The 24,031-nt window shown below is 36.3% G+C and overlaps 1 protein-coding gene across 1 annotated transcript in view; it reads right to left on the reverse strand.

The window, feature by feature from the left end:
- COL25A1 (collagen type XXV alpha 1 chain) overlaps positions 1-24,031 on the reverse strand; it is a 303,851-nt gene that overhangs the window by 94,917 nt on the left and 184,903 nt on the right. Inside the window, exons 5-7 of the mRNA XM_034064996.1 lie at positions 23,433-23,450; positions 4,917-4,943; positions 4,733-4,759 (exon numbers count right to left, since the gene is read on the reverse strand). Coding sequence (XP_033920887.1) covers positions 4,733-4,759; positions 4,917-4,943; positions 23,433-23,450 — 72 coding nt within the window. The remainder of the gene's footprint in view (positions 1-4,732; positions 4,760-4,916; positions 4,944-23,432; positions 23,451-24,031) is intronic.

Here is a 24,031-nt window from a genome sequence, read left to right on the forward strand (position 1 = left end):
CATTAAACCAGATGTCCGGCAGTTTACTCTATGTTGTTGCTTTAGTAAAAGTTAACAAAAGGAATCATGAACTTTCTTTTAGCCTTCTTACTGTGGCACCAAGAGCATAGTTTCAAACAGTGGTTAGATATAGTTTATGATGTGAACTATAATTTGTTTTACATAGGACAATTAATAACACAAGAAACAATAATGTGGGTAATCATATTGCTCAAGTGTGAACTTAAAGTGGTGCCGTGTTTGTACTCTGCACTTGAAATAACACATAATAAACCAAAAACTTTCTTTTATACATACACAAGAATATCATTTAAGGGAATGATGATGGCTTGACTTCGTGAACAAAGATTTGGGAAGGGCTTTCATCACCTCTGCAGAGTTTTTGACAATATATTCATATAAATGAAACCAAAGAGAAAATCAGAAAAGAAGAAGCTGTCCCTAGCTAATTTATGCTAATGAAAGTTATTCAGTCCTTCTATTAAGAAAGATAAAATTCGTGAGTAGTATTTATAAACAAAATTAAGCTTTAGGAGGATATAATTTAACATCATCAATTGTAGTCCTGTAAGTAATTCAGAGAATATGTTTATATTATGTAAAATTATATTTAATTAACGTAATATTCTCATATTCTCATACCTTTGGCTTTGACGAGATGTTGAATGAAGATAAAAATTAGCACTGTTTGGGAATAAAGCTTCCTATTACATCACTGATTTACCTACATTTGCTACAGTTAGCATTGCCTTCAAAAAACTGAAGGCAAGAAATCAGATTAATTTTTATACTACTACCTATTTTGCGAAGCAAAGTTGTTCCTCTCTAAAAAAATTAAAAATTCCTAACCTTCAAATGAAATATAATGCAAAATAAGATGGCTTTAAAAGATGGTGAAAAGTTAATGATCACGATTTAATCATCACTCAGCAACTAGTATTATTTGATTATGAATGAGGTACTGATTCTATGATAGGAATATAGGTTTTCTCTTTATTGTCAGTAGAAGTGTGAAAAGGCTCAATATATTTATTACACATTCTATAAAAAACTATTAACTAATAATATTACATATTTTAAAACAATAATTTTTGAAATTTTGTTATAAAAATCAGGTCAAAATGTACTGCTTGGATATTTTCAATTTCCTTTTAATGTGGGACAGTTTATAAAAGTTGTGTCTATAATGATACAAGTGAAACAGTACTTCAGCTAAAAATACAGCTTACATATACACATGCACTTGTATTGAGCTATTTCAGTAAACAGACTGCATCCAGAGCCATTTCTGTCAACATTAGTTCATTTTTAAATAGTTTTCCAGCACAGAACAGAACCTGCAAAATTTCTATTGTAAAACAATGATTTCTCCCTAGTTTGCAGGAACTAAGTAGCAAATGTATTAAAAGCAAACAGGCAAGGGGAAAGGGTTAAACAAAAAAGAACATCACTCTCTGAACCTTGTTGTTTTAACAGTACACAAGTCAATTTTTAATCTTCAAGCCTTTATTGGCTAACACAATAAAATAAACTTCTGAGTACTTTTATAGAACTTCCCCTTCTCCTGAAGATATTTTAGAGATGTTATCAGTTCTGGGAAGATCCAGATGCTAAGAAAAATTATTTTAACATCTCAAAGAGACAAACTAATTTTATGGAAATATGTAAGTATGGCTTCTGGATGGTACCTAGATTAAAACCAATTTAAAGGCAGCTGCTAGCTGATGATTTCTAGAGCTGGTAAGCAAGGAATCTCTCATGTATCTGAACAAAAGGACAGAAGATATTTACTATGTCATATACACAAGGATGAGAACAGAGTGATTAAGACACTCAGTACTAGCTGTTCCATTTTCAGACATTCACCTCTGAAGATCTATTTCCAGTAATCAGGGTACAATCTATACTTGGTCAATTTATCCTTTGTAATTCTACCATTACAAAATCTTTAAAGGCTTTTTATAAATTGGAGTATTTTGCTTTTCAGCAGGATTTAAAAAGTTTCAAACAAATATGTAAAAATAGAAAACCAAAGAAACTTCAGGCTCCTTATCTGTAAAACTTGAATTAGTTTAAAAATGTCTATTGCTTTTGGATATTATAGTCAGTATGTCTGCAAACTTGTGAAATCCAAATGTTGATTCTATCCCACAGTCACTTTCAGGTAGAATATTTCTCTAAAACAATCTGGTATGGTATCACCTCCAAACCCATTTATTTTACATAGGCAGTGATGGATAACTATGTGAAAAGGTAACCAGCCTTGGTTAAATGGGTTTATTTTCATTTGGTGCATGACTGGCTTGCACATATAATTTCCATTTATTATATTCTAAATCCCCTGGCATAGCAAGTTGAGCAGATTCACCCTGAAGACAGTCATCAGAAGAGATAACTGCTGTACCATGAAACATAAAATGGTCAGAGGCTTTGTAGTACTTATTGCTTGTGAAATCCACAAGGCAAACAGAAGAAGCTGCTGCAGAACACATTCAAACACACATAAAAAAGATAAAGGGAAAAGCAACAAGACTGAGCAAATTACCTAAGCTACAACCATATACTTCAGAAAAAGGTACATTACTACAATATTCATTGACTAAACAATCAGCGAAGGTTCAGCTAGCCCACAAGGTGTTACTCACCACCTCTTCTTTACTGCTGGCCTTACTAAATTCTTTTTCTACATTCAGATACAGAATTCAGTCTCAGCTGCCAGCTGCTGCTGCAGATATAACTCTGTGCTGTCCTTAAACATTAATTCCTTAGGTCAGATATTTTTAGCTTTTTAGCTGCAAGTGATTTACCAAAACCACAATGTAGCCATAACAATTTTTATGGCCCAGTACAGATTCTACTGCCCTCCAGTATAGAGGGCTGTCTTGTCAAAGAGGGACGCAACAGTTTTTGTGTTGCAGATATTCCACTGCAGTCCTTGCACTTGTTCAACCTGCAAGATAACAGTGAACAAACTTGCATGTTCGTATTTACTATTGCCAACACTTCCATCCCAGGGATTGAAAGACGCACACTCTTTAACTACTTCCTAATTCTTACATCTGTCCAATATTTTGCCAGGATTTCTGGACCAGTAGAGTCTCTGGCACCATTGCTTACCCTCCAAAACTGCTCTCTGCTCTCCATTTAATGCCACTGTAAGAAAAAACATCATCTCTCCCATGTGTCTATAACTCTTTTTTTTGTATTCAGACCCCTAACTTCAGACCCCTGAAAACTTCTCCAACACTCATAATTCCAGATTCTTATCCTCAGCTGTGTAACTCTTCACAGTATTGCTCTTCCATATTCATTTGTAAATGTATCTCCTTCTTATAGCTTTGTCAAATTTGCTCTCCTGTTCTTAACTAAACACCAGTTCTTCTGAATGGAAGATCACTTAGCACAAGCACCTGTGCACAGACTTCTGACCATGCATCAGTCAGAGGATTAATAGAGCATCCTCTCCTAAGCCACAGGCACAGACCAGAGGTCTACTCTCCTTCTCTGCCTTCTCTCCCCTCATAGTCTCCATAAGGTTCCATATCACAGAACCAGCCAAAATACACAGACTAGCATAGTTTCTGAGAGATACTAAACTTACTTAGAAGTTAAAAGGAAGTTTTCACATTCTTCAGAATCTTCAATCTGTGTATTCACTCTACTCACATTGCTACTCTCTATTTCCTTTTTATATCTTTAAATAGTTTTCCAACTTTTCTTTTTGTGTTTCAACTGAAATAATATTTAAAGCTGTTCACTAATAGGCCTTTACAATGTGCAGTCATGTTACCAAGCATAACAAAACACCTTTGTAGGTAATTAAAGCTGACAGCACCAACACCAAATTCAGCTAGAAACGCATGTTGTGATTTTAGATAATCTTACTAACTACAAACTAAATACGCATAAAACACAACAGAAGAATAAAATTACAAATTCAAAATATTTAACATAGTTGACAGAAAAAATAAAAAATAAAATCAATGGAACATGCCATTACAGAGATTTATAAACATGTAACCAAAGAGAGTCACTATATCATCAGAACAATTAACCAAACATTTTCTAATGAAGCACAGATGTAAAGAAGAATGAACTGGCACAGCCAATCTATCTGAACTTTCACCCTTGTATTTCTCTATTTCTCTGCTAAAATAAACATATTTAAAAACTAAAAGAACATTTACATTTCCACAGCTAAACCATGTTCTAACTGTTTGAATGTATTTACAAGGTGATATTATTATTATTCAAATATCAAATACAGACATGTCAGGAAAAAGAGCTAATACATGCATACATGATATCTGTTTACAATTCACTAATTACTGGATACATTTTACATGAAATCTGGAAGTATATTTATTAGAAACCCACTAGCCCTCTGCATTGTGGGAGCCCATGCAAGGCACGAAAACATTGCTGGGGAAACTGAAAGGTTTGGTTAGGAAAGCCAGCGTTTGTACAGCAGAGCAAAAACACTGTGAAACCTGCTTCCACCCATAATGAAAATTGTGTACTTGAATGCATTATTACTGTTACTCAAATCTTCCCAGACACTATCTGGTCATGTCCAATATTACTGTCCTGCAGACACTTACTTCAACATGCAGGGTAAAGGCAGCTAATAAGCATAATTAGCTCAGACAGTGTATTTAATTTAGTTTTGCACTAAAGACTAATTGCCTACTCAGCGAAGGGGAAGTGTAACATTGTTTTTTAAGATGCTTACCCGAGGGCCCTGATCACCTTGATCTCCCTGCAAAGTGGAAAGATGAGATGATAGGTTTAACACAGCATCTGTGTGCTACCCAGCTCTCTTACATAATCTAACATTACACTGCGTCAATACAAACGATCTCTTTAGTTCATGCTGGGCTTTCCATTCATCTTGTGTCACTTGTACATCAACTCACCTTCTCGCCTTTTGGACCAGGAGGGCCCTGAAAGAAACAAAAGCAAAGAAGAATTATTAATACTGACAAAGTCCTGGGAAACAGCAAGAAACAGGTCTGTGACAGTTTGCAAGTTCTTCCTAACAATGTATGTCCTTGTAATGTTTCACTCCAAATGCCAAGGCTATTCCAGAGACAGCTTCTTCACTGCATTAATAATAGCACTGTGTAGTTATTTTTTTAATAGTTTGCTCACCCTGTGTGCTGAATCAGATTACTTCAACAAGCAAAACTATGCCTGAAATGGCGAAACTCCTATTGATTCCAGTTAGGAATAACAGTTTATCTCCTATCAGATAATAAATGTTTTTTTAAGACTGTAAAACTTCTTTGCAAGTGCATCTAATAAATTCAGAGACATATAAATCTGCCATGTATTTTGGCACCCTCCTTTGCTTAGATTGCCAAAGAAAAATGGACTCGGGAATCTAAAAGCAGTGTTTTCATTCCTATCTTTGGCAATGCTGAAGTTGATGTTTAGTCTCAAGTGTTTTAGGCAAAATTTGCTCTTTGTATAACATGATTTTACAGAAGTAATATTTATGGTTACTTACCACCAGACAAACAGTAAGGTGACAGAATCACGTAACAGCTTGGTCCTTTCCTATTCCATTTTTATTGAGCACCTTCCAGCAAGCTACCAGCAGGTTTCTAAAACACTAGTTCTCAGGTTAGTATCTTGTGAATAAAAGCACTAGCAGTCTGCAGAGAACTGGCTGCTTACACAGTGCAGACTCTACCTCTCTTTTCTGAAAGATATGCAGGTGTTTCATTACAAAGAAGGACCTGGGTATATATGAAAGCTGCTGGAAACAGAGAAGGAGCCATCCAAGCTAGCAGAGAGGGCATGTATATGTGCATGAACACAGCACAAGAAAAAGTTGCCACCAGCAAGACAATTAGAAATAACCAAGTGCAATCTAGTTGAGCTGAGCATGTTTGAATAATTTCATAATTTACACTAGTAAAAATTCATGTGGTTCACATAAATGCAAATAGAAGGAAGGTCAGTCTGCTGTGTATTATAGATGCAACCAACCATATGCAAGTTTTTGAGAATCCCCATTGTAGCCAATTTTCTGCTTATTTTTAAGGGTTGCTGATGCATGCCAGAGAAGAGCATCTGCTGCTAAATCTTCCAAGGAGTTAAAACATATGCCTCTCCTTCCATAGCCTGCCATGTCTTCCATCTGCTGCAGAGCACACAGAAACAAGTCTGCTACCTGACTTCTCAGTACCTCCTTTACAAAGGACAGTGCTCACTGCTAGCTGAGTGGGAACCTTCTGCTCAAGTAACTATGATCCCATCCACTTTGTGCCACTCAGCAAGAACTTATCCTCTTTGAAAACAAAGTAAACCACACAATTTAATGAATGGATACAAACTTGCTGCACCTTTAAGGTGTCTCCATATATTTTTTTCTTTATACTTTCACTCTTACTGACCCTTTCCAAAGCACATGTTCATATATATACAATGGAAACTACATGCAGCACAGTCTACAGACTCGTACTTACTCGGATGTGACATTACATAGACTATATTTACAGCAGGCCCACTTTAAAACATACACATACATGTCTTTAAGCTTGCAAATTTGCAAACTCATGCCATCAGTAACACAGTAACTCCAGAATGGGAAGAAGTAGAATCAGTCAGTGCTGGCTGTTTCTGCCTTTTTTACTGTAAACACTGAGCACAAGTGAAGGGCTGTGCTTACGTATTCTCTCTCCTTGAATTATCCACTGTTACTGGCTCTGAATATCTTACTGGCTGCAAACTGCAAATAATATGACCCCTATCTGCTACAGTCAGAATCCTATTTCTTGGGTCTTAAGCGTGAAATTACAGATAACATGACATGATCAAGACTACAGACAGATGTTGACTTTTGGATCATGCCACAGTTGTGGAAGTTGCTACTGCCTTCATCCAGCTGCTCAACGCCATTCTTACACCCAAAGGTAGCCCTACTTCTGATGGGTTTTGGCTCACAGCTTTTCTGAGGCATGCTTACCACAGCTCTGCCAGCTGGTACAAACTAAGACAGCAGAGACTGCATCAGCTCCCTGAACTAAGCTGGCTCACTGGAACAGAAACAAGATAAGAGTGTGCTCACAGGAGATTCAGCCAGCAGATCTGAGGGGCTACAAAACCATCTTCCTGGTATAACTGCTGGCAATATGCTCAGCTGTTTACACCTGATACCCTCGTGTATCTTCTGTTAAGAATTCTCTGAAAGAGCAATCCATACCCAAACACGTTTATTATAAGACTGAATCACATCTCAATTTTTTTCTTCTTTTTCTTTGCAGAGTTTTCTTAAAACTGCTTGTCCACATCATATTCAGAAATCCAGGGTTTTCTTTTAATTTCTTTCTATTGGGCAAAGCCAGCAACTATGACTGCTTGGTGTTTGCTCTCCCCTACTGTGACACACTATTTTCTTTATGAAGTCACGCTTCCAGCACACAAATTTTTCATACAAATTCTTCATCAATATCTGACAACTTTATTGTACCAGAAGTTAAAAACAGCTTTTCAAGAGGCCATAAGAGCATTTCTAGTGTGAACATTCTCACAAGTGTGAACAATTATCTCTGCACTTGTATTTGCAATGCTTTTGCTTTCCACCAAGAGTCTTGAAAAACAAACGAAGAATTGCAAGCAAAAAATAGCTCTTCTGGATGCTAGTGAATAGAACCAGTGGGGGTTCAGCGAAAGAAAATTAATGCAATTCTGTCATGGCTTGTTCACCCATCTCTGGCTCTTCCCCCATTGTTTCAATTGTTCTCTATTGTTTTTGCAACTTTAAAAAGAAAATTCCTATCCTCAGCCTTTGACATCTTCTTTCCATTTGTGCTGAGAAATTCTCCCAAGGTTTTTACTGTAGAATTTATTAGTGTGTGTACACTGAGTGGAGGCAGGGAGAAAGAAAAATCTGAAGGAAAGCTGGGTTTGCGGGGGTGGGGTGTGATTGGGAGAAAGATTTGTTTAAAGGAGGGCAAGGTTTCTTCTGTTTAAGGGTCTAGACACAAAGAACAGAGTGAGTAAAATAACACTAGCTTTGTAGGCCACAGCATAGACATCCTGCTTTTTTCCCAGGGAGACTTCTGTGCTTTCGTTTATGAGATTGCAGAGATCAAGCTGCTAACTGCTGCACAAATGTGAAAGCATTTTGTGTAAGTTATATGAAACGTCTGAGGTCAGAGCATTTCTGAAATAACTTTACAGTGTTTTCACTGGAAACAGAGGCTCTTTTCTCAAAGTGTAATTATCTACTCCAGACTACTATACATTTCCAAGGAGAGTTTATAGCCTGTTTCACATAAGCAAGGCCTTGTAAATCACAAACACATGCAATATCTGCATTCATAATTAGGCGCCAAATACTACTGTTCTAAACCAAGTTCTTCTAAGGCAGACCAAAAGGCCTCCAGGCACCTGCCAGTCAAGAACAAAGCTGAAATCAAGGTCAAATCCACTCAACAGCCATGTTCAAGATTACTGGCAGGTGACTTTTTGTTTTTTGCTATCAAAATCCCATTTTCATTCTCTGATAAAGTCTTTACATTATTATGAAATGGGTACAAGAAATAGATGAGCAAGTGAATGCAGTGCTGCAAAACATGAGACCAGCTCTTGTGGTCTTCATTCAGAAAACAATTCCCCTTATGATTAACTGTGATCAGCAGGATTTTCTGCACAGCAGGCATTTTATAATTCACTGCCTGAAATCTGTTGATTTTGTATTCCACCCTTGCGGCCATTGCCACCTTTACAGTTTTGGAAAAGTTATGTTCAGAGGACCTCTTAAAAAATCAATGTTTGATTTATACTGGTTTTGCAAACATTCAAAATCATCTGAATTCTCTTACAGATATGTTCTCTCCATATTCCTATTGCCTTTAACCATAATACAGGCATTTCTACCATGATTTCACCAAAACTCCCCCAGCATCTTTCATAGTAGAACTGAAAATAGTAAGAGATTCTCAGGAAGGAGTTCAAAGAAACAGCAATATTCCTAGGTTCTGTAGAAGCCTTCAAAGTTAGGACATAGGAATCCAGATTTTCAGTGAAATGTTAGGCAACCCGTATGATGCTACTGCAAAAAAAGGATGTGCCAATGCGTGGCATAAGATGATAACCAAGCAGAATCAATTGAACTGTGACAGTCCCAGATCCCAGTAGGATCATTCACCTTCAAGGCTCCTAAGGAACCTGAGGTGTCAAAATCTGCCACTCCTACCAGACAGCTTCCACAGAAGACAGTTAATAATAAGCAATTAGACACAGCCACTGCTCTTCTGTAATTCAACCACAAGAGCCATAAGTTAAGGCAACCTGGCAGCTAGAGGACTGAATATAGCTTGCAAGGTTCAGCCTTCATTTTCATTTGGGATAAAACAGTATACAATGCATTTATCCCTACTAGCAACTATAGCATCCACAGTAAGAGTGTAGCTGGCAGTGTAAGGGAATAACAGCCCTTTTGAGAAAAGTAGAAAAGCAAAACAGTTGAATCTCATTCAGACAAATTCAAAATGGAAACTAATTTGCCAACTTAGTTTAATCATGTTTTCACAACTAAATGACATGCTGTACATTGCCAAAATTAATTCAATTCATACAGTTTATTTTGAGGCTAAGAGGTGTTTTTAGCACATAACAACAAAGTATTCAGTTACAAAAGTCTGACCTTATATTTCTTTGAAATTTGGCTCATGACTTTCACAAATTACAATTTCCTGCTGGAACAACAATCCCAAGTCTAACCTATAGTGACCGCAAAATATTAGAATCAGATATGCTGAATCATAAGATAAGAGGTTACACAGAGTATTATGAAACACAATACTATTTCCAAGTTCCTATCCTTACTTTAGTCTTGCATTCACTGTGCAAGCCCTGAACTACTCAGCAATGTGTTTTGGGCATTTGCTGAACTTGGAAATGTTTGCAGCCAGTATAGGCATACACTAGCTTACAATGCAAACATCTCACCTTGCATCAATCTTAAAAGCACTCACAAGAATTTCCAGCAAGTATGAAGAGCTTCTACCACTGAAATTTTATTTTACATATTTTATTCTTCCCCTGGGATATGACTGACTTATGGTTAAAACTTCAACAAAGAAAAAATCCCCAACCCAAAACCCAAAAGACTCTTAATAATCTTTCCTTTGCTCCCCTTATAGTCTCAAGTTTTTGTTACAATATTCAGGCACAAAAAAAAAATCTGAATATTTGACACAATATTGTGCCTGACTTAATAAACATTACATAAATGGAAGTAATGAGAAACATTAAATTGATATATATAACAATCTAGATAAACAACTCAGTTAACATTCACATCTACAAATAAATTGTAAGTGAATCCTGCCATAAATTCATACAACCATATTCAGAAGTCAGTGATTTATGCCAACACATAAATCAGACAAGTTCAATAAGCTTCAGGCAGGAGAACACAATCTACCCAAAATGCATCAATAAAGCATTTAGACTGTAATTTATATATTCATTTCTCATGCAGTGCTTTTGCTGGGATTGGGATAGGGTGCTTTTTTGAACTTTGTAATATTGCTTACAAAAATCAGCAGATTGCATCACAAGCTGCAAAGGGGTCACTGCTGACTATTTCAGTATGCATGAAGAAGCACAAGGCTCAGTGTCCGAGCAAGAACCTGCAAGAGGAGATCTCTTTCTTTCTCTGATATACTTGGTTTCTTTGATTATTCAATAATGCTATCCTCCCACCTTTTCTCCCCTTCTACAGACAAACACAATGTTTTTCTTTGAAAACCTACAAACTCAACACAAATACTCCTATAACGATTCCATGGTATGGAGAGTATGACTATGTACCTATTGCCTGAGCAATGGATCACAAATCAAGGATCATCTTTACTACTGCCACGAATGAATTTAAGCAAAAGTTACAATCTGAATCAACTGTTAAGTTTCTTGTGAATCTAGTAGCTGCATATTAGTATGCTAGTAAGACCAAAGATATGGTGACAGAAAAACTTGTCACATTATTAAACATAAGAAAATGGCTCCTGGTAAAGTCAAAAGCCTCCTGACGACCACATACAGCTCAATGCACTGTAATACACGTATTTCCTGAATCTAAACCCTAATTGCCCTGTCTACAGTGCACCTTCCTATTCTCCTACTTGCTAGGTAAGCAGAAATTTATTGATGATGTTAAGAGTTTTGACACCATACTGTAGAAAAACACCAAAAAGGAAACCTCACTCTACCAAACATGCAAAACAGCACATAAAAACAGACATAAGAAAATCTAATGCCGCAAAGTCTCTCATTTTAGAAGAAAACATCCAGATTTTCTGTTTTCAGTAGTACCATAGGTGCAAGGAAGATACAAACACATAATCTTAGTTACCTCAAAAACACAGGAACACACAAACTTTTGGCCAGTGCTCAGAACTGCAGGAAGTTATTTGAAAACACAACTGATGTGTGCCCTGCAGAAACAAAACTCCTAAACCAGACAGACCAGTGAGCTTTTTTACTATTACTCCTACATTTACTATTTCCAAACCAACCTCAGGAGTTTTTAGAGTTCAATCTGCGATTTTTTAAATATTTTTTAAGGACAATGTAACAAAATACCAGTTTCAGTGTCTAATACCTGGTTTATAAAACATACCAAAAATAAGACAATTTTTTGATACAGGCTGGTTCATGCTTCTTTCTTTTCCATCCATCCTTCCAGCAGATCCCTGTCTCATTACATGTCCACCTGAGACTCAAAAAAAGCATCACATGCTGTCTTAGGTTTATAGAATAGTTTGGGTTGGAAGAGACCTTTCAGGGTCATCTAGTCCAACCCCTCCTTGCAATAAGCAGGGACATTTTAATTAGATCAGGTTGCTCAGACACATATCCAGCCTGTCCTTAAATGTCTCCAGGGATGGCGCATCTATCATCTCTCTGAGCAATCTGTTCCAGTGTTTCACCACCCTCATTGTAAAAAAATTTCTTCCTTATATTGTCTAACTCTACCTTCTTTTAGTTTTAAAATTATCCCTTGTCCTATCACAACTTGACCTGCTAAAATGTAGAGCATGACTGAGATTAACTCCTCAAACTCCGTATCTCAGGTAGGCTGTTCTGTACTCCTTTACATTCACAAAACCTCCCTAGTACTTCTTCTTCCTTTTGCTGCTTTAAGAATAAATACTTGGAGTCCCACTCCATTCTATACTAGACTACTATGCAGCAGATTATTTATGTATCCCTCTTATCCTCTCCAACAGGAATATGTATAAGTCCATGTCTTCAGATGTGTTGCATGTGTAAACTGGCAGAATTTAAAAACAACTGTATTTCTGTATTAGCACTGACAGCAGTAGTTGTCATGAGTGACAGAAAAAATAATTTATAACATGGTAGGTATGGAATAGACAAAACTTATGTTTCTTATAAGTCATAGGGTTCTTGGTAGGATTTATTATTTCATAAGATGTGGTAAGAAGAGAAAGTGCCGTTGACTAGAGTTCTACTTTCATTAATAAATATTCAATTCAGTCAACAGAAATGATGCCAGAAAAATTCAAGGAGCAATGAATTAAACAATTATAAAAAGCATGTTTGGAAGACAAAGAATGAAGGGCTGCTTTCAAAATTTTACATTAAAAAAAAAAAACAAAAACTAGAGTGCAAAGAGTTTTCAAGGTAGATTGCTTCACTTTTTCCATAGAAGAGCTGCATTTATTGTTGTGTCAAACTACTGAAGCAGCAAAGAAGTTATAGCTCTAAACAGATTTTTATTGCCACAGACTTCACACCTTTTATTTTGTATTGAACATTAAAGGGGATATGAAAGAAATGATAAAAAACAACTGTCTCTTTTTAAACTTCCAATTATCCCTATTTATTAGAATAACAATGGCACAGTACTGCTCCAGAGGATTTGTCTGCATTCATCCACGAGGACTGTACCAGTAAGCAGCCAATAAGCAAACTGTACAAATATACAGCTATTTTGTTCAAGAAGCCTGGTAACTTTCTGGCCCCCTGTCTAAGCAGATGCATAAGGTATTGATGCCTTGAACCTGATCAAAACGTTCTACTTTATGGAAGTAATTAATAAGCTCCCAGATCAAATGAGAACTTGGGAAAAACAATAATAAAAATAAGAAAAAGACTTAAAAGGAAGACCAACATAGTCTGGTGGAATTTAGGGCTTATAAAACTGCGGGGATCATGGAAGTACATTCTGGCTTTCTTTCCCAACACAATAGAAATTGAAAAGAAAAAATTCCACCTCCTGTCAATCAAACTCATAAATATTTTTTTCCAGATTTTTGAGATAAAAAATACACCATTAAATATTTTTTATACTTCCTTTGGTACATTTTTATCCAGAGGCCAGCTTTCTCATTTATTCCTAGAAGCTTAGCAAGAAAACAGCTCCTCACTGGGAGTTAACTTCCTGTTGTTTTCAGAAACAGTAGTTCACATTCTAGCATTTCAGTAATTTTTTAGCTAAAGCTTGAATAGTGGCTTCTGTAATTCAAGCACCTCTGGTACCTCTCTGATTACCTAGTAGCCTGGTAGATAATTTGGCTGAAATGACAGCGTGACAGTGTCCTTTACTCATATGATCTTTTTTTGTTTTACTTAAAAGAACATTTTTTATGAGGATGATGGCCTGGACTTCAAATATCTTGAAGAAAATAGACAAAGGAAGAAAGCAGGGGAAGAGGAGAATTTCAGACCAATGAAGATTCACCACTGCCAGTCACTACCTACAAAAGAAGTACCCATGGTCTTCCAAGCTCCCTAAGCCTTCTGGATCTTTCAACTTGACTGCCTCTATTACTAATATGCAGAGAAATAACATACAAATATCTACCAGGCTGATCCTCCCTTGATAGGCAACTAGGTCAAGGAGAAGATTTATGTACTTTATTAACAGGTGTTGCATAGCGTACAGCTCTATAAAAATATCATAACCACACAAAACCAAATGATTGCAATACCTGAACTCTGTTCATCTACTTGAAATAAGGACTAGTTTCAAAACATGGCAGCTAGTGAAATAAAAGTAAGTCAATTCAAGAAAAAAAAAATTACTATTTTTGCATTTACTATTCATTACTGAGCTGAACCCACACGTGTTTCAGCAGCAGTGCCCTAAGTTGCATTCAGTATTTAAAAAGTACGGCATCCTGTACATACACTGTTTCTAATTTTCCAAACTTTACTACTCACTGCTGGATACATTTGCTCCTTCAAGGCAGTAGAATGCCAAAGAAAGATTTAGATATTCTTTTAGTGTTGTCTGCAAATTCTACTATGAAATGTTACTGTGTTAGATTACTTAAATCATGAATGGTTAAAAGAAAATGAAACATTTTTCAGTGAAATATTAGTATAAAGCCATAGCCACATAAAATATAGCCCAAGGGAAAGGCTTCTGAGACTGCACTATAACCTCCACAGATAAAGAGCAATGAAATTATTTCACAACCTAGGTAACTTTTTTAACTTGAGGATATAGCAATGCTTGGGAAAAACATATTTTAGTGAAATATGAACATACATCTCTCTGACAATCTTACCCAATCTTACCTTCACACCCTCTTTCACATCCTATAGTCCCTTAAAGAGTTTCTGCGCACTTCAGGTTCCCATTGGTATCCAAACGAGCCTTTTCACAAGAACTGCCTGACAAAGTAATACTAAAAGCTACATTGCACAAATCCATCTCAGGCAACTTGTAAGTACTAGGTTACTGCAAATGTTTCCAAACTATCCTAGGTACAAGTCATTGCTAAAAGAGGCAAAGACTTGACACTCTAAGTCATAACTCCACTCTTGATGGGGATGCGTCAATCCTTAATCACAGATTAAATTAATCAAAGTCAATGGGTACAAAAGCACATAAAAATAGTGTACAAGAAGACAAACAAATGTTAGTAGAAGAACTAAATTTTTCATTTATCTTCCTCAATTTCTTCATCTACAACAGGGAAAAACTACAATGAGTTACTTCATAGATCTATTTTGAGAACTGTTCGGACTTGAAAAGTTTGAGTTGAAACACTGGATAAATGTAGAGGAATTTTTATATCAACTACAAACATACACATACTTTTATACATAGGCATATATAAAAGTGGGATGACTGAAGATATTTTTGTAACCTTTAAGGCTGGCAACATCTTTATACAGGAAGCAATTTAAGATAAAATAATGTTTATTAAAAACAAAACAGGTTTTTCCTCAAGACTAATAGTTTGGCCTACAAAATTCAGAACATCTTCAGGGGAAATTACACACATATGTATATATGTATACTTAAATGGATAGTCATTCTTTTTGGCAAATGATCACTAACAGACATACTGTGCAATATAACTGGATTGTATTTCTGAAAATACGTGACTCTTACATGTTTCTCAGCAGCTCACAACTCTTGTATGTTACTGATGGATCTCAGCAATAAAAGATTATTAGGAACTCTTATGCTGTTACAGGGACAGCCAAAAAGTTTTAACCATACAATTCTGGGATTAAAGCTCACAAACAGAATGGACACTTCCATGCCATGCTCATTAATAACATTACTGGCAGTACACAAAACACTATGCATTTTCTATTTTTTCTTCTTTCTCTCCGCCAAACTTGACTCATACTTACAGGAAAGAACAGCACATCATTACAGCTCCTCATGCCAGCACCAATTCAGTACAAAGAACCTGAAGCATTTCTGCTTACTTACACAATTACTTACTTGTAAGGTTGCTTAAAGACAAATCTCAATTGACAAAAGTGACACTTTACAATGGAAAATACAGATTTTGAAGCTTCTATCTGACAGCCTGATATCCAAATTCTCCAGGTTTTCTCCAATTAGCAGGACTTCCCAACACATAAAGTCACCAGGGCTCTGGACTCAAAGAGTGATCAAGGAAACCGATTTTGTGAAAACCTTGTGAAAGACTCAGGTCTTAGATATCACAGAACTATCGTTAAGTCACTGTATGTTTGATGAAGTATACATTTTTTTAACTTCATTTAATGATTGGGTTTTTTTTTAAACTAGTGAAGCTGCTGGGATCTGCAACAAATTGAACTGGAATTCAAAGCTGAAATAAAGCATAAGGATAAGTAAAAACAATAAGCCAGTAGGAGGTTAATATCAAATTAAAAACATGTGCAGCGGGATAGTAAAATCTATATAATATTCCTGAACGCAGTGCAATTCTTTGCTTTGACATAATTCCTAATAAAACACAGAACACACTAGAATATTTCTGCCATCTGTGGAATAGGATTAAGAAAATGGAAAGGTCATTTGATAAATTATTTAGGAATACAAGAAGTATTTCAGAATTCTTAATTATATTTTGACAACTGTTTGTACATCTCATAGTGGAACCACAGTACTAGGCATGCCATTGCTTTTTTGTACTCATATGTACTCTGTTAAATTAAGCAATGCTATGCCAAATTAAGGCTTACAAGTAAGTTTTGCTTCACAGTTCCTCACTTGCTGTTAGAAGATCTATGCCCCGGTGACAGCTGCAATTTCTAGATGAAAAGGTGGAATGCTAATGTGTGATTCCCCATAACATTTACGCTAGCATATGTAATGAGTGAATCAGACCTTCATGTTTATTTTATTGAAAGGAAACCAATTCTTTTCAGAAATTAATGATACCAACACAAAGTTGGCAACACTCTACAAACAGAAAGCTGTCCTTCTTGTTTTCCTCTAGAGTTTTATGTATTAGTAGTTTTATATATTGGGGTGGATGTTTATCCTAGGACTTGGGTTCTCCGAGTGACAACACCATAAATGGTCACTATGTGAACCATTAAATGAGGGAATCAACTCCTGAAAGTTTTGGGCCAAAAAAACTGTTCCAAGAACCCCTCTTCCAAGCTTTCTCCATCTATTGCGCACAGCCACCCTGGAGGGAGATCTTCAGGTTTAGTAGCAGCTGTCTCCATAATTTATTTCATAAAATAAATTTGAATTTATTTCATAAAAGCACCCAGAGCTGACATTACCTTGCATGAAGAGCCCTTTCCACAGAATTCTGTACAATAAATATTCTTATTTTTGTGTTTATAGAAAATCAAAACCTACAATGATTTGATAATTGTTAACAGATTTCAAACCTGATAATTTTCTGAATCAGACAATAAAATCAGAAATAAATTATCAGTTTCAGGAAATGCTGTGGAACATTTAAACCTCTTACTATTTCAGCACAAGATACCCAGTGATAGCTACTGAAATTGTAACTCAAAATCGTGCCTATCAGAGCAGGTAAAAGAGCACAGTAGCACAGTTTGGGTAGGAGCCTGTCCTTTGCTTTGAATGTCTGACGTTAGATGGAGAGTTCTAACAAGTTTGATTATCCCCAACTAAGTTCACATAGCAGGGTACTGTAGGGAAGTCATTAATCTGCCATTAGGGGCTCCTTCAAAAATCCTGGCAAACGTGTAGAAAAAGACAAGTAGAAAAACATGTTGGAAGCAGAGCACAATATCCCATGCTACAAGAATCTTGCTTGTTGATGCCTGGAACTTACAGCCTTTCTAAATTATGTCTGGTGCTTCCTTAGTCTTGGTACAATTTGCTCTAAATTCTCCAGTTCTGTGTTCTCTTCTTCACAAAGCAAAGAGTCCTCTAATAGCAGCATTTAATATTCATGGCTACCCTGGTTTACACATGCAAATATGTCTACCAGGAGAAACTGAAGTGTTTTATGTTTTAACAGTGCTTATTGTTGTTGTCATCAGTTCCTTTTAACAAAATTAACTTCTGCTTTATTGCATACAAAGCTGAGAAAGCAACATACTTTAAAACAAATTAAATACATTAGCTCCTTCTGGAAAGATACATTTCTTGCATCTTTTGTGTCATAAACATTTATGTACTCATCACTCAATAAAAAATTTTCAAGCGTGATTTCTCCTCCTACATTCTCTGATGTGGTTCAGTTTGGCAACTAACATAGAATGAAAAGCCATAATGATGGCATTTGTTTCCTCATGTTCACAAGTCAGTATGGGCTGAGTGTTTCCTAAAAAGGTTGCACAATTTCAATAGCATTCAGGATTTCTATTACAGCTTTAGAAAGGATGAAAAATGGTAAGCAAATGGTAAAGCTTTGGCTGTTAATACATATGAAACTTAGTATGAGCTTGTTTATTTATGTGATGCTCTCAGTTAAGATTTCTGATCTTATGGTTAAAAATAAATTATTATTAGCAGCAGTGGGATCAAGTATTTGGTATTGGCACAGATTCAAGGAAGAAACAGACTTTTACTACTGTATTTGGCTGTCTTCCTATATCTACCTGGCCATTAGATGAGACTAACCATTTTGTAAAAGACACTACATTTATTCCTACTGCTATATAGAAATATATAGGCTAAGCCTAATCTTATTTGCATTTACACAGGTATAACTACTTCTTTTTTACTTGATGACAGTAGGAAATAATATCCTGATGGCATCTTGAAAAAGTGTGTACACACACATATATATAAAAACCAAAGATAACATCACTTCAAATTTGCCTAGAAAATAAAAATTTGAGTTGCTGTACCTGTTTTTTGTTAACAAACTATTAAAGTTTGATAGCAAAATTTGAACTGCAACTCATAACTCAAAAGCAGGCTAGCATATGTATATTGAAATGAGTCATACAATCCTTCAGTAAGATCAGAAGCTTACACAGGAGCTTAAGGTATCAGCTGCTAGAAGGAGAAACACCCCACAACATCATTCTTTAAAGTGTGAACAGCTGATGGCCTGTATACAACTACTGTGTATCTCAAGATGATAAACTATTTCTCCAGCCTTATGCTGATTCTGTCCTTCGTAAGCATTCTTCTTGCCTTCTCCACATAAGCAGAGAGGCAATCCTAAAGGCAAACTGCTAGGAACAAGGAGCACTGAGCTTACACCTCAATTTATGGAGATCGGAACAAAAGAAGCATGTCCAACTCCAACAGTCTGACAGGTAGAGACCACTTTGCAGTGTTAGTCAATAGCACATATTATGTACCTTGCCCATGGTTTGAATAGCCATCAAAACACATACATGATCACTTGACCTTATCAACTGCCCCAGTACTGAACAGCATGTGCTGAGAGGAATATTAAACAGATCTTGGAATGCAGCTGCCTGTCCAAACTACCAAAGCTGAAAGGGAAACTCATGAGGACTTAAAATACATTTTATTTAGACAACCCCTTCCCATTCATCCTGCTGTCAAATACTCAGCTCTTTCCTGAGGCCTAGTATTCTCCCTATCATCACACTCTTTTCTAGGAACTGATAAACAAATCTCTTATGTACACTGCTGCCATCTAAAACAGCTCAAAACTATGTCCTATATCCTACTGACTGTTTTTCTCAATCATTGACAAAAACCAGAAAGCTAAGATTTAAATTGGTTCCCACCAGCTCTGTTGAGAGAACCAGAGCCTGTATAACCGTGAATCAGAATCTCTGCAATCCAGAAGTAAAAATACTCCAGTCACCCTGAAGGTCAATGGTGAAAAAGACACACATATATTTGTCACCAGAATTGCTATGGTAACCCTTTATCATGCACACAACACTAGAAAACTTCAGAATAAGACAGCATCACTTCCAGAGACATATCACATACAGGAAAACAAGAATCTCATTAAAACAAGTATCAATCCTTAGTATTTTGTCAATTTCTAATGCAGATTTGAATGGCTGCCAAAGAGAAGGGAAAAGCATCTGTGGGGATCCTGTATCTCAAAGTCCCACACAGATCATGTATGCTGCCATAAAAGAGAAAAAGTATGTTACACCAGAGACAGACCAGGGAGAAGATGGTGCCACAAAGAAGAAAAGAGTTGGCTGCCTGAGACAAAGTCACACCAAAACACCACCCATCCTCACATTTATAGTTGTTAGCAGTTTTAGCTCAGTAGGCTTTTGTAAAGGCTCATTTTATCTTCCTTCACCATAATACTAACTGCCCTGTTTTCTAATGTTTATATGAGTTTTACTTCTAAGCAACAAAAAGTTAAAAATAACAAGCTTTCTCTCTATACCCAGATAGTACATTCCATACAGAATTTACTTTAGACTAGAAGCTAAAGTCTGTTCTTTGACAAACATGAATACTTCCATTATTTTTTTAAACAGGAGATGTATGGGCAAAATCTGGTTGTATAGATTTATTGGCAAAGTTAACCTTTGGAGTTCAGGTTAATCTAAATACATATTTAAATTCCAAACAAAAGAAAGCAGGTACTCTTTGAGGTCACTCAAAATGCAGCATTTAAGTTGCAGCAGAAAAATTAAGATTTTTATTACTTGCTCTTCTACAAAGGAACTCAGTTTACATGGTATTTAAAGTAGCTTTCTTTCTAAGAGATAACTAAAATCATAAGAAAGTACTTTATTTTTTAAAGGTTTTTCTAGAAATTTAGCTATTGATTGTGGTCTTTATCTTTCAGAGATACAACAGAACCATGAGATTTTTCTAAAGAAAATAAGCTTGTGAGTTGTAATAAAGCTTCTTTTTACTTAAGAAAATAAGAAGCAAAATTATCTTTTGCAATATATTTTTGAGGAAAAGCATTAAAAATTTAAAGATAAAAAGATAGGAGGTGTTACTGATCTGTTATGAATTTATATTTGAACCCAGTAATTATGTATGTATTGGGTGAATTACTTTTTGAAAACCATAGCAAAAAAGAATAGGTGTTAATAAAACACTAAGTATGAAAAGCATTAAAATTTATCTTTGATCTCACTTTGGACTTACATAGCTATGACATCAAAAACTTTCTAAGTGCTGCTTTTGTCAGCACAGCAATCCTGATCTTTGAAAGCAGGAAGCCTTTACTCACTAACCAAACCGACCAATACCTTTCATTTTGGATTTCACATGGACACAAGTAAGACTGGGAAAATTACTGACAATCCCAGGTGCCTGAAGTTCTTTATTTTCTATTTTTATATTTTTTATGAGAAACTGAAGGGTATTGACTTGTTTTATCTGAATGTGAACACATTCTGCTTTCTATTGGCACTTTAGAAATACAGTCTCAAGATTTTTCAGCCACAGCTTTCAACATTTTAAAAGTGCCATCTCATCTGGATCTGGGCTTCAGCTTAAGAGGAACCACATCTAAATGTACAGCCTACGTGTAGCTGCCTAGGACATGTAGACATCAACAGGCTAGAAAGCAACTCAGCAGAATTGTTATTTGATTCAGTAGCTGCCTATAATCAAAATCTGGAATTAAGAGTCATGAATGTGTACAACTAATGTCACGTGAGAGGTTCCCTAGTTATCCAAAACAGCCGCCCATGACTGACAAGTACAACAACGATCCAACAGGCTCTCCCTTGTACATACAACAACCAGAAGCTAGGCTGAAGACCCTGGATCATCTCATGCAGCAATAAACACCAGTATGCAGGCAATGTAATGGAGCCCTAGGAGTTTACAATGAGCTGAAGAGGCCTCTAGATGAACTGAGTATTGACTCAATGGCTGCAAGGAGTGCTAAGACACTTCACATGTCAACACCTACACACAGGCTCCTTGGCTGAGACATCTTGATCTAAAGCTGCACACTGTTTCATGCTGTTATGACTTCCCCATCAGTGCCTTTGTAAGTATTATTCAGGGGCTCAACCAGCCAGTCAAAATGACTGAGTACATAGGTATATTCCTGCCACAATAACAGCATCTTGAGCTGAAAAGGAGGAACAGCCAGTATTAAGAATAATGATAAGTGATACTCAGAAGAATGGCAATGACACAAAGATGAGCATTTCCACTAGGAGAAACTACTGAAGTTAGGGTGTAAGAATTCTCATCCTAAGTCCTGTGGGTCCTAGTACCTTGTACCCGTTTTCTGTATAATCATTTGGGACACAGAGAAGTTACAAAATGGTGGGAGATGAGTTAGAGAGTTTTTCCTATGGTTTGCACATTTCTCTTACAATCATGACCAGATTGTTTATCTGCCCTTGGAACAGCACTGACTGCTGTCATTTCCACTGTGGTTCTTTGCCTACAGCTACCTCAGGGCATTTCATGTAGAGATATAAGCTCCGAGGACTGAGAGGCTTTTTACAAGCATTAAACAAGAGACACTCCAAGCAATTGAAATGTGGGGGTCTAAACCCAGAGGAAAAAGACATGGGTGGCAGCACAAGTCAACATCAACTAAAGGGCAGCCCACAGGTTCAAGTAACAGCCTCAGGTCCTCAACAGAGCTTGTTCAGAGCAAGAGTGCCACACAGAATTACAATCTCCTCATTGACTGCCAGCAGCACAGAGGCTGAAGAACTTTGTATAGGCCATACATTGAAAGCCTGCTATGAAATATAAGTGCTGTGGTGGGTGGACATTTCCAATATCATACTGCCTACCTCTGTAATACTATTAAGTAGAGGCTGGCACTGCAAGGGTACTAGGCAATCAAACTGAGTGGGATGAGAGTCTGTAACAGAACTGTCTTTCAGCAGAAAATTATAATCAGAAACAAATACCCCCCCCCCAAGTTTGCTTCCTATAAAGAAAATTGTAACTTAAAAAAATTATCAGTCAATGAGGCTGTAAAGCTTTGACTTGCAAACATGATTTTGAAATACAAAAGGCACTGACAAAAATCCTGTTTCAGGTAACATACTTGTGCTAAGATGGCACCAGAGATCAGAGTTACCAGAGTTTATTTTTCATAATGCATATTTAATATGTAAAAAGGTAGAGTTTTTCAACTGATTTAACTAAGTTTGGCGTTGGTATTGGCTTTTGTTTTATTTCTTTCCCCCCTTGCTCTTCCACATTCCCATGCCATTCTTTGGCTCAAAAACTTTGTGTATAACTTTTGCTATACCTAACCCTTCCCTTCTGCTGTTCTATTTCTACCTTAAAACTGAAGTTAGATCCCCAGATTTTCACATTTTCAATTCCAGCTCACAACACAAAGTTCTACTATTCTTAAATAAAGCAGAACAAATTCAAAGCAGTATATATAATTAATCAAAATAGCAAGCAGTGCAATATTTAAAATAACTGAGGGCTGCCTGGATTATAACAACTTTATTAGCGTGTGATTAATAAGCAGTTGAAGTATTACATTTGCTACACATTTGCTAAGTTATTTTATCTTGCTTTAAAGTTAGGTGGCAAAGTTTCAAGCCATAGTTAAGAGATTTGCTTTATTCACAGTATAACATTGTTAACCCCACCGTCTGGTCAAACAGCTGAGGGAACTCAGACAACCCTAGGGGGAGGCCTATGTTTCTTTCTTGGGAAATATTTGCCTTACTGAATTATGCAATGGTTTCTAGCTTACTACAGTAGTTTTTAAATAAATCCATTAAAATACTTTGTAGATGGCCTGAGTTTAGTGGGCTCTGTGTTTAGCTCTAACTTTGTAGGAAAATAAGATGGCACTTACTTGAGGACCAGGTTGACCCTGAAAAAAAGGAAAAGATAAGGTTATGAAAAGTTATGACAAGGATTAATTCCTTAAATAGTAGCAAATAGTCACAGTACTCTCTAATGAGGAGATAAAATAATCCAATAACTGTACTGAACTCAGACTCTTAAATCTATATTGACTCCTATATCTATATTGAATTTGAATGGTTTAAATCAATCTGATGAGCTTTCTTGCAATTAAGTCATTCCAGAATTAAATTACAATAACACATCATTAAACTTACATTTGAGAAACTTAATTGTTTAGATTATAGACCAATTAAGAAAGACCTAATTTAATCATTCTCAAGTAAGAAAGGATCTACAGATACTGAACTGATTTAGAAACAACCTGGTCTAGTGGGAGATGACCCCTGCCCATGGCAGGAGGAATGGAACTAGATGATCTTAAGGTCCTTTCCAACACTAACCATTCTATGTTTCAACATCTCCATGTTTCAAGGAGGTGCTAACTGCTGTCTATCAAATGAATAAACTCTAAAAAGTGAAGGAACACGCTGCTGGCCAAACTTTTTGTTCTCGTTGCAAGCACCACAGTTTTAGCCAAGTATTTCA

Source organism: Melopsittacus undulatus, chromosome 7, assembly GCF_012275295.1.
Source record: "Melopsittacus undulatus isolate bMelUnd1 chromosome 7, bMelUnd1.mat.Z, whole genome shotgun sequence".
Classification (NCBI taxonomy): domain Eukaryota; kingdom Metazoa; phylum Chordata; class Aves; order Psittaciformes; family Psittaculidae; genus Melopsittacus; species Melopsittacus undulatus.